At 37.9% G+C, this 13,436-nt stretch overlaps 3 protein-coding genes across 5 annotated transcripts in view; 2 read left to right on the forward strand and 1 right to left on the reverse strand.

The window, feature by feature from the left end:
* rab5b (RAB5B, member RAS oncogene family) overlaps positions 1-1,653 on the forward strand; it is a 10,110-nt gene extending 8,457 nt beyond the window's left edge. For both annotated transcript variants that reach the window (XM_058787238.1, XM_058787239.1), the window contains exon 6: positions 1-1,653. This exon is cut by the window's left edge and continues 58 nt beyond it. In XM_058787238.1, the coding sequence (XP_058643221.1) occupies positions 1-55 (55 nt within the window). In that variant the 3' untranslated portion in view covers positions 56-1,653.
* A 582-nt stretch (positions 1,654-2,235) lies between these two features.
* Positions 2,236-10,506, reverse strand: dbr1 (debranching RNA lariats 1). Its single transcript, XM_058787237.1, has 8 exons — positions 10,150-10,506; positions 9,821-9,945; positions 9,569-9,649; positions 9,405-9,490; positions 6,332-6,556; positions 6,150-6,227; positions 5,891-6,036; positions 2,236-4,352 (listed from the first exon to the last, which is right to left on the reverse strand). Exons 1-8 carry the CDS (start codon positions 10,344-10,346, stop codon positions 3,584-3,586), a joined length of 1,707 nt encoding a protein of 568 aa, XP_058643220.1. The 5' UTR covers positions 10,347-10,506; the 3' UTR covers positions 2,236-3,583.
* Positions 10,507-11,302: 796 nt separating this feature from the next.
* Positions 11,303-13,436, forward strand: part of armc8 (armadillo repeat containing 8) — a 28,764-nt gene continuing 26,630 nt past the window's right edge. The window contains exon 1 of one of the 2 annotated variants that reach the window (XM_058787598.1): positions 11,303-11,433. In XM_058787598.1, coding sequence (XP_058643581.1) covers positions 11,386-11,433 — 48 coding nt within the window. In that variant the 5' untranslated portion in view covers positions 11,303-11,385. The remainder of the gene's footprint in view (positions 11,434-13,436) is intronic. The other variant, XM_058787599.1, reaches the window with a different exon arrangement.

Genomic DNA, 13,436 nt, shown 5'->3' on the forward strand with positions numbered 1-13,436 from the left:
GGTAAACCTGCAGGACCCAGATGCACAGTCCACTCGAAGCTGCTGTGGGAACTAAAGGCCTGTCAACACTCCATCACGGGAGACCACCGACACCTTCTCCTTCCCAAAATCCCACCCTTCACCCTTTCACCTCCTAAGACGGATACGGAAAGAAATAGAAAGAGAGAGGAATAACAGAAAGAGATTGAGGAGAAAATCCCTCAGTGATGCCACGAAGAGATTTTTCAAGGAAGACTTCTGATGGACAGGGCAGAAAGCGAACGGACGATGGACTCTGTCATATCTGGCAGTAAATATGGATTCTGTATTATTTTTAAGTCAACAATAATTTTAGCCTCTGTTCATTTTCATTATGCAAGCACCAGGGTGTCACCCAAAGAGAAAAGAGAAACAGGAACACAGAAGAATCAGAATGAACAGAAGAATTATTTCATCGACAAATCCCGTTCTCAGTCCTGGAATGAACCGAGATAGTCCATAATGCCCCCTCAAAACAGCTAGAAGTCTTCAAGCATCCATATGTTATCCGTAAGAGTATCCGTATGCTCTGGGCTCTCCCAACTCTAACACTGGAAGGACGTCAGCACCTTAACCTAAACTAACCCTTGCGATTGTTCAACCATGAGCCACATCTACTAAATTTTTAAACTACAAAAGGAACACTGAAGCAGAAGTTTTTCTTTCACCCTGAGCTTGTTTTTTCAGCCTCCAGCTTTATTTATTACCTTTGTTTGAACTGGTCTCCCTTACGTAACTCGTCATTCATCTTAGACCCAGAAAAAATTGAAGAACATCAATGTTGTCTTCCCTATCCCATTTCCTTCTCCTGACCACATTGACCTTGAAGTTCAGTGTTGAAGTTAACGAAACAACAGCAAGCTCTACGATGCCTTCTCTACGTTCTGGTCGCTTTGTGTAAACTACTGTTTGAGAAACAATCGACAAATCATTTACAGCATATTGGCAGCAACCAGATGACTGATCGTAAACCATTTCGCTTCACAAGTAATCGCAGAATAACGCACATTGATTCGTCTGGAAAAGGAAGTCATGCAATACCAGGCCAATGTCTCAGTATGTGTTATTAAAAAGCAACAAAAATATTCAAGCACCCGCAAATCAACAATGTGAATGGTTGCAAAATCAATGTTGTGCGATACATCAGGACGGCAAATAGCAGCAAGGGAATTTTTGGCCCACAAAGCCCCTGAAAAAGTGGAAAAAAACAGAAGTGCCTACTCCGTTTTTTCCGTGTTCTTTGTTTTGGGCTTGTTTGAGGTCATTAGACCGCCGAAAAGTAGCGTTTCGAGATGTTGGCCCGAAGTGTACAGGCAATAACCTGTACGCATAATTGGTTGATCGTGTTAGTAACAGTCATTTATGAGGTTTTGTTTTATGGATGCTGTTTGTTGATGTGTATAAAAATGAGTTTTATTTAAAATTGATTTTAGTCAGTAATGTAACGGGTTACCAATACATTTTTATGGTCATTTAGGGAATGAATTAGGTATCATGATATGCTGTCACACAGCTAGAAGTCATTTGTCATGTGTCTTCAGGTCCACCTTTTTTGTGGAATAGATCTGATCTCCTGTTAACACCTCTGTGAACTGAAATGTTAAATAAAGCTGTGCTGTTCTGCTATGAATGAAATGTGGCTTTTTGACTAGCCTTGATCTAAACCTCTGCTAACCGTCATTAATGAGGAAATAGATGCACCCATGTGACACGTCACTGTAATATTTACCCTTAAAGCATCTAAGCTAAATGCCAAATGATATCGAAAACATGTACATAGGGATTAGAGATTGAGTGAATGAGCGAACGAGTGAGTGATTTCGGACACAGCTTAGGTGTGTTGTGCTGCATTCCACATACAGAACTTTGGAATTCCCCCTCCTCCTGCTTGAATATAACCGGAAAGGCACTTGAAGTCAAACATCCAACTTGAAAAGTTATTAAGAAGTGTCATTTGACATCATTTTCAAGATGGCTGAGACTACAGCAGCATTCCACTGGTTATTTTGAACTGGAAATGGGAAAACTCAAGATTTGCGTGGAGCAGGGCATGACTGGAATGGTTTGAGATTGGAATAAGGAAATTTAATCTCTAATATAGAGTGCTGCAGGAGAACCCGGAAACGAGTGAGCATTTTTGCACTTCTTAATCCACTGTTCACAAGTTAATGGGTGTTTAGTTAAATGCCTTAAAGTTTGTGGTTAACCCAAGTGCAATATATTTTCACATTTTATTATTTATGACATAAAATACATCAGTAATATCCTACACATGATTTCTTAATGTCTTGAAAAGGGTAGTTACTACTAAATGGGACTACAGAGGTTGTCAGGGACATTAAACATCACGCTGAACAAGAAAACTTACTAGTCCACTTTTACAGCCTTTTTACTCTCACACTCTTTCAAACACAAATATATGTAGATAAAGATTGAATTTGAAGTGCATTTATTGCCTAACATTAGCTTTTTACTTCTAGGAATTGCATTTATGCTTCACAAACGAATAACATTTTTCACAAATGTGACCCTGGACCACAAAACCAGTCTTAAGTCGCTGGGGTATGTTTGTAGCAATAGCCAAAAATACATTGTATGGGTCAAAATGATCCATTTTTATTTTATGCCAAAAATCATTAGTATATTAAGTAAAGATCATGTTCCATGAAGATAGTTAATTTACTACCATAAATAGATCAAAACTTAATTTTTGATCAGTAATATACATAGCTAAGAACTTCACCTGGACAACTTTAAAGGTGATTTTCTCAATATTTAGATTTTTTTGCACCCTCAGATTCCAGATTTTCTCAGCCAAATATTGTCCTAACAAACGATACATGTAGAAATCTCAATTTCGAAAAATTGACACTTATGACTGGTTTTGTGGTCCAGGGTCACAAATGAAGATTACCTTTATGAATGTGTAAGTATCATAAACTTGTGTCACAGAGCTTATTTTCCGCAATTATTCAAACCACAATGGCAAAAATATTTGCTTTTTGTCAAAATGAACCAGCATGATGCCAACATCTCAGTGACACTGGTTAGCCAAAAGGAAAGTTGCTGTAGGCATGGAGCAAGTTATTGCCTTTTTATGAAAGACTAAGATGAAATATTAAAAAAAAAAAAAGACATCAGGATCATATATTATTTAGACTTGATGTATTTACAATAAAATGGTAAAGACAAGTCAATCACCACAAAGCTAAAAAAAAAGTCAAAAACTAATGAGTGTGATGTGATATATTTGGCTAAAAAATAGAAAGAATCAGATCATTAAAACTTATCACATTTAAGGAAAATAAATGACAAATACAAGATAAAAATTCATGTTTGTGGTGTTACTTTATACACATGAAAATGGCCAAAATAATTGACATTTTTGAAAATAGTTTTTATTTAATTCCTCACACTCATAAAAAAAAAAATCCTGTTCTTTAAAAACAATAGTTACCAAGCAGATTAAATCAGTATAGTAACCCACTCAACTCTTCCGACTCAAACTATCCAGCAGATCATACTTGGTAGCAATTTGCTGATCAAAAAATATAATTGCATTTATCTAGCCCTCACTCTCTTCATCTTCTACTGCTGTGTAGATACTCTGGTTTCTCCGTTTGATTTGAGGTGTGCCGCCTGTGTGACTTGCTGACACCTGTGTCGTCTCCCCGCTGGTGCGTTTGGGGACCCTAGCTGGTGTGAGGCCCCCCTCCTCTTCTGAGCTGCCCTGAGAGAGGGATGCTGAAGGAGGAGGAAGAGAAAGAGGCTGCAAGGAGCGTAGTGGAGGCTCCGATTCTGGTGTGGTACACGGGGGCGGTAAGATCAGTCTATTAGCCATCTCTCGCTGGGGACTGCTGTCTCTATCGCTGTCCTGGCTCCCTACCTGCCCTTCTGGAACCACTGCATCTGTCCCTTTCCCCTCGCCACATTCTACTCCCTCATCCTCTTCCTCCTCCCATTCGTCCTCAATGGTGATTTCATCAGGATTATAGGAGCTGGAGAGGCCGGAGGTGTCGGTGGGGTACTCACTGGGTTCGTCTACGCTCCCTGTGCTGTCCTCGTCCTCCTCTTCTTCAGTCGCACCTGTGGCACCCTCCTCTCCGTAAGCCTGGCCACTCTGCCCAGCCAGAATGTAGATGTCTGTCAGACCAAGGGTGGCACACAGCTCTGTGGTTTGTGGGTTGGTGGAGTAGACCGGGTGGGCATTGGATTGAGGGCGGCCAGGGTTATAAGCGGGCACCGTCAGGCTGAAATTTTCAGGGATGCAAAGGTCACCGCTCAAATCACTCACAACCTCCATCATAGCTTCTTCTGATGCACTGAAATCCCACCTGAAAGAAGCAGAGGAACAGGATGTCTAAATACTTACGAATTAATTTGTGTGCAAGATATCGACTACAATTTTCTGATTAATAGTAGAATTTGAAACCAATTTCTCAATTTATTATTTCCATAATAATTCTGATATTACGCTACTGTTCAAAAGTTTGAGTCAGCATCATTTTTTTAAGGAAAAAAAAAACTATTCAGCAACATGCTGAATAACATGATTAGTGGTTATTGATCAAAATTAGCAGTAAAGACATTTATAATGTCATAAAATATTTATATTTCAAATCAATGCTTTCCATTCAAAGAATTCTTAAAAAAAAAAAAAAAAAATGATGTTTCCTCAAAAATATTAAGCAGCACAACTGAATTCAACATTGATAAGGAGAAATGTTTCTTGAGCAGCAAATCAGCATATTACAATGATTTCTTAAGGATCATGTGACACTGGAGACTGGAGTAATGGCTGCTGAAATTCAGCTTTGCCATAACAGGAATAAATTACATTTTAAAATATATTTTAATAGAAAACAGTTATTTTTAAACTGTAATCACGTGTGTCAATTTTGTAGTTTTATTGTATTTATGATCAAACAAAAGAAGTCTTGGTGAGCATAAGAGACTGTCTTGTAAACACCTTTTTGAAAATATCCAATTACACATTTAAAGAACAGTAATTATGAACAGTGACAATGAGAATTATGAGGGACACAGGCAGCTATGACAATTCAACCAATCAAAGAGCAATAGCATCTCCAAAAATCCCTCAAGATAATAGCAGGAACAGAACAGAACTTATTGGGAATATGCTGATTACTGAAAAGTGGCAATACAATAAGGCTTAAAGGGATAGTTCACTCAGAAATGAAATTTCTGCCATTAATTACTCACCCTCATATTGTTCCAAACCCGCAAGACCTTTGTTCATCTTTGGAACACAAATTAAGGTATTTTTTGATGAAATCTGAGAGCTTTCTGAACCTAAATAGACAACAAGGGAACTACCACATTAAAGGCCCAGAAACATAGTAGGAACATTGTTAAAATAGTCCATGTCCATGGTTAACTTTGATTAGTGGTTAATTTTGATTTTATGAATAGAAAACAAAAATTACAACTTTGTTCAATGATTTCTTCTCTCGTGTGGTACTCTCTTGAATGGGGGCAGACTGAGCTGGAAAAATCGTTGAACAAAGTCATTATTTTTGTTTTCTTTGCACACAAAAAAGTATTCTTGTAGGTTCATAAAATTATGGTTGAACCACTGATGTCACATGGAGTATTTTAACAATTTCCTTACTACCTGCCCAGGCCTTGAACGTGGTAGTTCCTTTGCTATCTATGGAGGGTCAGAAAGCTTGGATTTCATCAAAAATATCTTAATTTGTGTTCTGAAGACGAACAAAGGTCTTACAGGTTTGGAATGACACGAGGGTGAGTAATTAATGACAGAATTTTCATTTTTGGGTGAACTATCCCTTTAAGAAGTAATCGTAAAATGATGTACATGAAAATGTAGTCATTGTAACATAGTCTGTACCGGGTATGTAGTCCATTGTCTTGTGGGGGGTTCCAGAAATTGCAGGATGGTTTCTGAAGGCTGTCTGTCGCTTTCAAGATGGCCAGCCATTCTGGATCATACTCAAGGTGTTCAGAGGAGCCCGGTCGGTCTGCTACCTCCACAATCTGCAAAATCAAAACATTCATTCACTCACAAAGACTAGATCTACTACTTGGGTCTCACAATATTTGGACAAAGTGGATACTACTGGAAGAGCTTGAAACAGCAGAACAATTACCTGAAGAAAGTCTCTATGTGGAAGACACTTGTCAAGTGAGAGAAACTTGGTGATCTTTGGGGCAGCATTATTCTTAGCCTGTTATGATAGATAGCCTGTTATAATGAATGATAAACTCTGGAGATTGTGATGATATATAGGTTTATCTCTCTCAATTTTTAAATATACCCACAAAGACCCACCTCGTGCTGCATCAGAGCAGCAAACTTCACGTGCAGGTGAGCTGAAAACCAGTAGGTGGGCTGCAGGTGGTCTAGAAGCTCTGCAGCAGCAGGGCTGCCCAAGGTACCACTCTCTACTTCCTGTCTGAGGAACTTCTTCTGTCGGAGAAGCTGGTTTGTGTTCCCATAGTGATAAATGCCTCGTGGCCAATCGTGCGTCATGAAGATGTCTATGGGCATCTTGATCTAGAGGAGTTAGGTTAGATATTATACTTGGATAGCAAAATATTATTTCCATCTTTTTATGAATTAAACTATAAATTGTGTTTTGGTCAGTTTTTTCTCTTGATGCATTTAAAATAGATTTCATTGGATGCCCATTTTCCACAAGTTGATTTGATTCTTTAGGGTCTTAATGAAAAGTCTATAACAAACTTTGGTTAAAATTTCTCAATGGTACTGTAAAAAACACCTTTTTTACCTTGTCAAAATCAGCTCTGTTTTATCAAGCCATTTTAATCCATGTTGCTTTAAATGCTAATGAGCTCTGCTGACCCCACCCCTCTTTTCCGTGGGGTGAGAAGCAGTATTGTTTACTTAAAGCCAAGTTCACACTACATGACTTAATTATCTATCTTTAAGTTGTTGTGGTCTTCACACTACGTGACTATGTAAATGATCCGCAACCAGGGGTTACACACTACACGAGCTGACAACAACTCTATTCGGTCCCTAAACCACATTTTGTCATGAAAACACACGTGAGAATTGGAACGGTAGTGATGTGCAAATGAAGCCTTGTGATGCACTGAGGCTTTCCTCTGACTGTTTTGGGAAAAGATTCAAAGCTTCGAGAGTGTCAAAAACAGCACCATCTGGTGGTTAATAAAAAATATAGCAGCCAAAAGCCTGTGAAAGAGTGAAAGACGCTCTGTGGGACGAAGCATCTACCACACATTCTATTGATCGATGCAAGGTTTATGTGCAAAAATAAAAGCCTAACTTTTCTTTAAGCCAAGTTGCTGCTGTTGTTTTTCTTCCGTGACCTCAACCCATGCCTTGCTCTTTCATTGGCTGTAGCTGGTCACGACACCTGACACCACGTGATGTCAAGTCGGCCGACCGGTCCAGATATTTGGCATGCTAGATATTTGTTTGGCGTCTGCGAGGTGTCGGCGACGTGTCAGCGAGCCTCTTTGATGCATCGTGTAATTCACACATAAAGATTGCGGAGCGCCGATCACCCGCAATTACAGCCCGACCTGTCGGCGAGGTCATTAACTTGCAAATCGGGTTTAAATCGGGCTTAAAATCCTGTTGTGTGAACTAGAGGTCGACCGATAGTGGATTTTACCGATACCGATAGCTAGGTTGGACCACACTGGCCGATACCGATTAATTAGTTTTCAAAATGGATACTGAAAGAAAGCTAGTGCTTTACTATTTAAAAAAAAAAAAGCAGTAACAGTACTGAACCATACTTTGTAAATGAATAGAAATATTAATATTATTTACTATATTGATCATTAAAGTTATTTCATAGTTTGCTAATGTTAAAAGAAGAAACTTTAAAATTAAAAAATGTAGCCTATTAGTAGCTAATAGTGAATGTTGAAATGAACACACTCTAACAAGGAACAATACTTCTACAGTTTTCATTAATGCTACGAATGGACTCTTATTATTAAGTGTTACCATTTAATTTCAACAGTCATGCTTAAAGATGGCCATCTTTAAATATCTACACAAAGCCATAGCATTAAAATTACATACATATGGATATTGCATGTGTACTCACACACTTTATTTGCTTCTATTTTTAACACTTGATAATTATCAAAAAAAAAAAAGAAAGAAGTCACCGTGCAAAAGCGCAGCACTGCGTCTAGGAGAACTCAGAGGTATCACACACACACACCAGGCGCTTTGCGTTCAAATCAAGTGGCGGTCTAAAACAATTTATTTAATCACCAAACGGACATAAGTTTGCTTCAAGAATGAACAATGTGGCATAAATGAGTTTGAAGTTCGGTGTTTAAAAAAACAGAGCAAGCAAAGAGAACGCGCGATCTGTACTACAGCTCTCTATATGAAGCATTCAGACTTTATTAGAGCCACAGAAAGACAAACGTTTTGCTGAAAAATGCACAATACATCATTTATAGCCTAGGGTGAAGTCATTATGTACATTCACAACAATATGGGACAAATATAATGTAATTTAATAGAAAACTATGTGAATGGCGCTCTGTTCCGCGGCAGGCTTTTCTGTCGGCTGTATTTAAATGCGAGTCTGGAGTTTCCCGCTCTGTGCAGCGCGCAATGTTACGTGTCAAAATAAACACGTGCCGTCAGTGATTTCCGCCTCTAGAGGCCGCTCTCGTACTGTATAATGCCAGCGGACCCTTTTCAGCCACTCCAGCAATGGTTGCAAACCGGAAAACTATCGGCATGGATTTTTGCCGATAACCGATAGTTGCGGCAATCAACTATGGGTGCCGATTAATCGGCAAAACCGATGAATCGGTCGACCTCTAGTATGAACTAGCCTTTATACTCACTTCTTCTGAAGATGAAGCTGGATCACGAATGATTCGCGGGAACATAGACGCATTTAGGCAGATCGGGGATCATTGCATTCCTTTCAAAAACTAAAGTAACATTAATCCTCTGCGTCTTCAGCGCCTCAGATGTCGGGAATAAATGACGACTGCTGTGTTTATTATTACATCCAACAACAAAACACCTCAATCGCTTAATCTGAGACGTTGTTGTCTTCCCCTGCACTGGAGTCGACACAATGGCGGACAGATGACAGCTTGCTCAGGGCGGGTCTAAGGTAAAACAGCCTTATCAATTAACTATTGTGGGAGGGGCCTGTACAGAACTACGTCATTCTGACAGGAATTTCATAACAGCCTGATTTGAGAAAGGGGATTTAAAAAAAAAACAAAAAAAAAAACACACTGGGTGGATTTTTATAATTATAGGATGGATGTGTACACACACTTCCAACACACATTTATGTTCAAACAACTTGTAAAGTGAATTTTGCATCCGATGATCCCTTTAAGGATGTCACTTAAAGATTTACCTGTTTAAGTTTGAAGACATCAATGTTCCTTATGTGGTACACGCTGCGCAAAGATTCTGGGCTGTATGGTGGGAACTCAAAGTGTCCTGAAATTGCATAAAAAAGTTCAGAAATGTCATTTGTGTGTCTTATAACACAACTGATTTGAAATTGTTAAAACTCACCTTTCTTGTAATCGTGGGATTTAAATATTCCCGAAAGACCCCCAATCCGTACACCTTTAAAGCGAACAACGCCAGCATAACCTGAGAAACATCAAATCTATTGAGAGCTGCTATTTAAGTAAAGTGCTATTAAGAAAACCGTAAAAGTCTGAGCATACAACATTAAACACAAATCTAGTTCTACACTTATTAATCTTACTACATAGTAAAGTAATAAAGTTTGCATTTGTGAGTATGAGTCAAAGATCTCACCCAGGTAATAGATGTTGGGGGCCACCCAGCCTCCATACGGAAGCTCCTGCAGATGGTTTGACGCCTCGTGGTTTCCGCCAATGAAAATCGTCAGGACAGGAGCCTTTTTCTCACCAGAGTAGTACCTTGGAAAAACCGATGGTCGACCAATACCAACGCAACGTTTACTTAAAATTCACTCAAAAATATTTGAAAAACGAAATGTGCTTTATCCACTGACTTTAAATAATATGCAATCACTGAGAATATTCTGTCTCTGTAATACAGTAAATTACTCTTATTGTTTAATGAAACATGCATCTACTGAATAATACCGGGTGTTTGCTTACTTGTAGAAAGTTTGCATGTGTCTGTACTTGGCAGGCACCGCCATGCACTTCATGTCGCCTTCATTTCTGACAGCCTGGAAGTCTCCGCAGCACAGCAGCAGATCCACCTTCACACCTTCTTTACTCTCCAGGTAACTGATGCTCTCATAGATCTTATCCAGCTCTCCATGACAACAGCCTTCTACTGCCACCTTCATCCTTATATCTCTAATCCACAGCCTTACGCTCAAAGACGACAAATCGCGTTACCCATCGCACAGATAATCAACCTTTACATATTTGACATAATTATTCCAGCTGCCGCTTTTGCCTCCATGAACTCACATGCTACTCTGCACATGCGCAGAACAGTCATGTGACCAGTGCAATAAATGCATTTTTTTTATTCTTCATCCACACTTTCCTTAAGTTATATTCGTTCTTCATTTTTAATAATAATAATTTAATATTAATGCAAGCTTTTATTTAAAGACCGATCAGCATTCGGTATGCACGTTAACGGTATATGGAATGTATATAATGTATAAAAAAACAGCATTTTTCTACTGCTAAATGCATTGTTTTTATTCATTTTATTTTCTTTGTATTGTTATTCATATCCATACCAGTATTTTTGCGCTGATGTTGTAATTAATTTTGCAAATAGTGAAGAAGAAGAAGAAGCAAAGAACTCTGAATTTGAAACTGAAATACCAGTGTGGAAAGTGCAGCCAATTGCGGAATGCTTTGTCACGTGGCGCATGTTACTTTTCTCAGCGATGTTCGGGGAGGACCAATCGAATCTCTTATGATTAATAAACAAACGATTTCTTCAATCAGTTAAAAGAGACTGCTGTATCGAATGATTTTTATTTCAACTACCAATATTTAAAATTCATTAATGGGGGGGGGGGGGGGGGGATATTTTTTTTGGTGAACAAATGTCTGCTGTGTAAGAAAGATTTGAATATGGCTCAAAGGAGGATGCGTCTCATTTTTTTCATTTAAAAATAAGTAATATATAATAATTAATAGGTGAGTAATGAGAAATAGTTATTAGTATTTAAATTATGCATTGCTTTAATTTTACATTATTCAAATTATTATTATTTATTTATTTATTTTAAACAAGGTGTGGAAAGTGCTGCTCTGCATGTTCTGCTTTATCAAGATTGTGGAGAAAGTGCTGATGTAAATACTCCAATGACTGAGCTGTGTGTGTGTGGAAAGTGCCGCTGTGAATGTTCCGCTGAGTGAATGATGGCGTGCCTGCTGGAGGCCCCTTTACGCATCAGCGTGTTATCGGTGAGTCTCTTTGATTATACCCATTAAAACCTCACATTTTCACTTCAGGATCACTTAGATATACACTAGACACGTTAGGTAGACTTTAGCGATTGATCTTAAATTAAGCGATGTGGTTTTTGATGGCTGGCTGTGTGTTTATGTGGTCAACATTAGATCTGGATGTGCTCAGAGCTGTCAAATCAAAGTTATATTTAGTTTTCAGTCTATATTTAGAACTGGAGCTCCGGAAACAAAATCAAACCTGCTTGATATTCTCTGATGAAGCTGTTAAATGTTGATCTGATGGGCTAATGTGGTGGTAACGCCCCCCTTTTGACAGCCCTGTAGTTCTGTCCTGTGTGTTTTGACACATGTTGATCTGCCCTCACTGTGGTGGAGCCCAGGTGCAGTGATGGTGTCAGATGGTGTTGTATATAGCGTGTTACTGGATGATTATCAATCTCATCTGTCCCGGTATTCACGTAGTACTTAACATGGTAGTCTAGAAAAAAACATAAACATGATGCTTTTTTGTAGGGGACATCATTCAAACTTCAGCCTTCATGTTCGGTTTATTATCTTCCTTTCCAAACATTGAATGTGCTCTTCTGATCTAATCAACCCAGTAGTGTGACACTGTTAAAACTTTAACCTTTTGTGGTATGATATGCTCTTTTCAGAAAAGTTCATTGTTATCCCATATATCAACACTTTTTCTGTATAAAGAAACATACTGTATAAAGTATGTGTTTTGAAGTGTAAAACGGTCTTGAAAGTCTTTTAGATCCCCAAAACAACATGAGGACTAAGATGTAAGGATGTTGTGACTGTGTGAGTGTGTGTATATATCTATATATATTACATATAGCTGTTCTTGTCTCTAAGCTTGTATCTGTTAGTATATTAACTACTAGTACGAATAACCAATGAAACAAGATGAGTTTAGCATTGGTTTGCATAGAGATCTTATTTCAAATGTCAAATAAATGTTAATTAGTCGTGTTGCAAGAATTTCAACTTGATTCATTTAAATTCGTCATACAAGTAATTAGGGCTGCAAAACGATTAATCACGATTATATATGGATGTAACGATTCCCTCAACTCACGATTCGATTCATGGTTTTATTTTTTTTACAAAATGAGATTTAAGACAAATTATAAATTAAATGTGTCCTTTTATTATTGCTTGGACAAAATGCAGCACGTTTCTTTGTGAAATTGAAATATAACACTATAATAATATACTAATATAGCATTTACATATTATTGCTCTTTTGTTGGTTTTGATTGCTTCTATTGTCCTCATTTGTAAGTCGCTTTGGATAAAAGCCTCTGCTAAATAACAAAATGTACATATAATGTAAATGTAAATAACAACACTAAATTTAAATTTTAAAATAAGCTCCAAATCAAATAAATAACACAAATAAAAGAAATCTCTTCATGTAAACAAAATAAGGCTTTGTCTGTGCTCTTTCCATTTAAAATTAGAGGCAACCACTGTGTTTTAATCATGATCCAGAAAAAAATGCTGCATACATGTAACTTGAGCAGTTTTTAATCTAAATTAGGTTGTATAATTTCGAAATTTGAAGCAAAAACAAAATGGTCTGACTTCAGTTTTGTGAAACTACTGAATACATAAAGAATATCTGTATGAAATGAAACAGAAGACGAGCTGAATGCAGATTCAGTCTCTGCCAGCAGGTGGCGCTTTTTATGTGTTTCCATGGTTTCCGCTGTAAACAAAACAGCGCTGCACTTGTGAACGTTAATATGCATTATACAGAGGCAAGATGAAAAGAAAAAAATACCATCTAAACTTTTCTAAAGACAGTAAGTTCCCCTCAGACATACTTTCATATAAACTCCTACCCCTAATTGAATCGCTGATTTGTTTAGCATCTGAACAGATTTGAATCGTCGCATATATGAATCGATTTTCAACCGGCTCGCGATTAATCGTTACATCCCTACGATTATGGCATTGAAAATAAAAGTTTGTTCAAAAAGAAAGTA

This window comes from Onychostoma macrolepis, chromosome 09 (genome assembly GCF_012432095.1).
Source record: "Onychostoma macrolepis isolate SWU-2019 chromosome 09, ASM1243209v1, whole genome shotgun sequence".
In the NCBI taxonomy this organism is placed as follows: domain Eukaryota; kingdom Metazoa; phylum Chordata; class Actinopteri; order Cypriniformes; family Cyprinidae; genus Onychostoma; species Onychostoma macrolepis.

Bases quoted from the DNA above. Each gene is read 5' to 3' on its own strand.
- dbr1 (XM_058787237.1), bottom strand. From the start codon at position 10,346: ATGAAGGTGGCAGTAGAAGGCTGTTGTCATGGAGAGCTGGATAAGATC. The intron at 9,946-10,149 runs GTAAGCAAACAC...GGTTTTTCCAAG, and splicing joins CACATGCAAACTTTCTACAA to GTACTACTCTGGTGAGAAAA. The intron at 4,353-5,890 runs GTACAGACTATG...TGCTTCTTTCAG, and splicing joins GACAATGGACTACATACCCG to GTGGGATTTCAGTGCATCAG.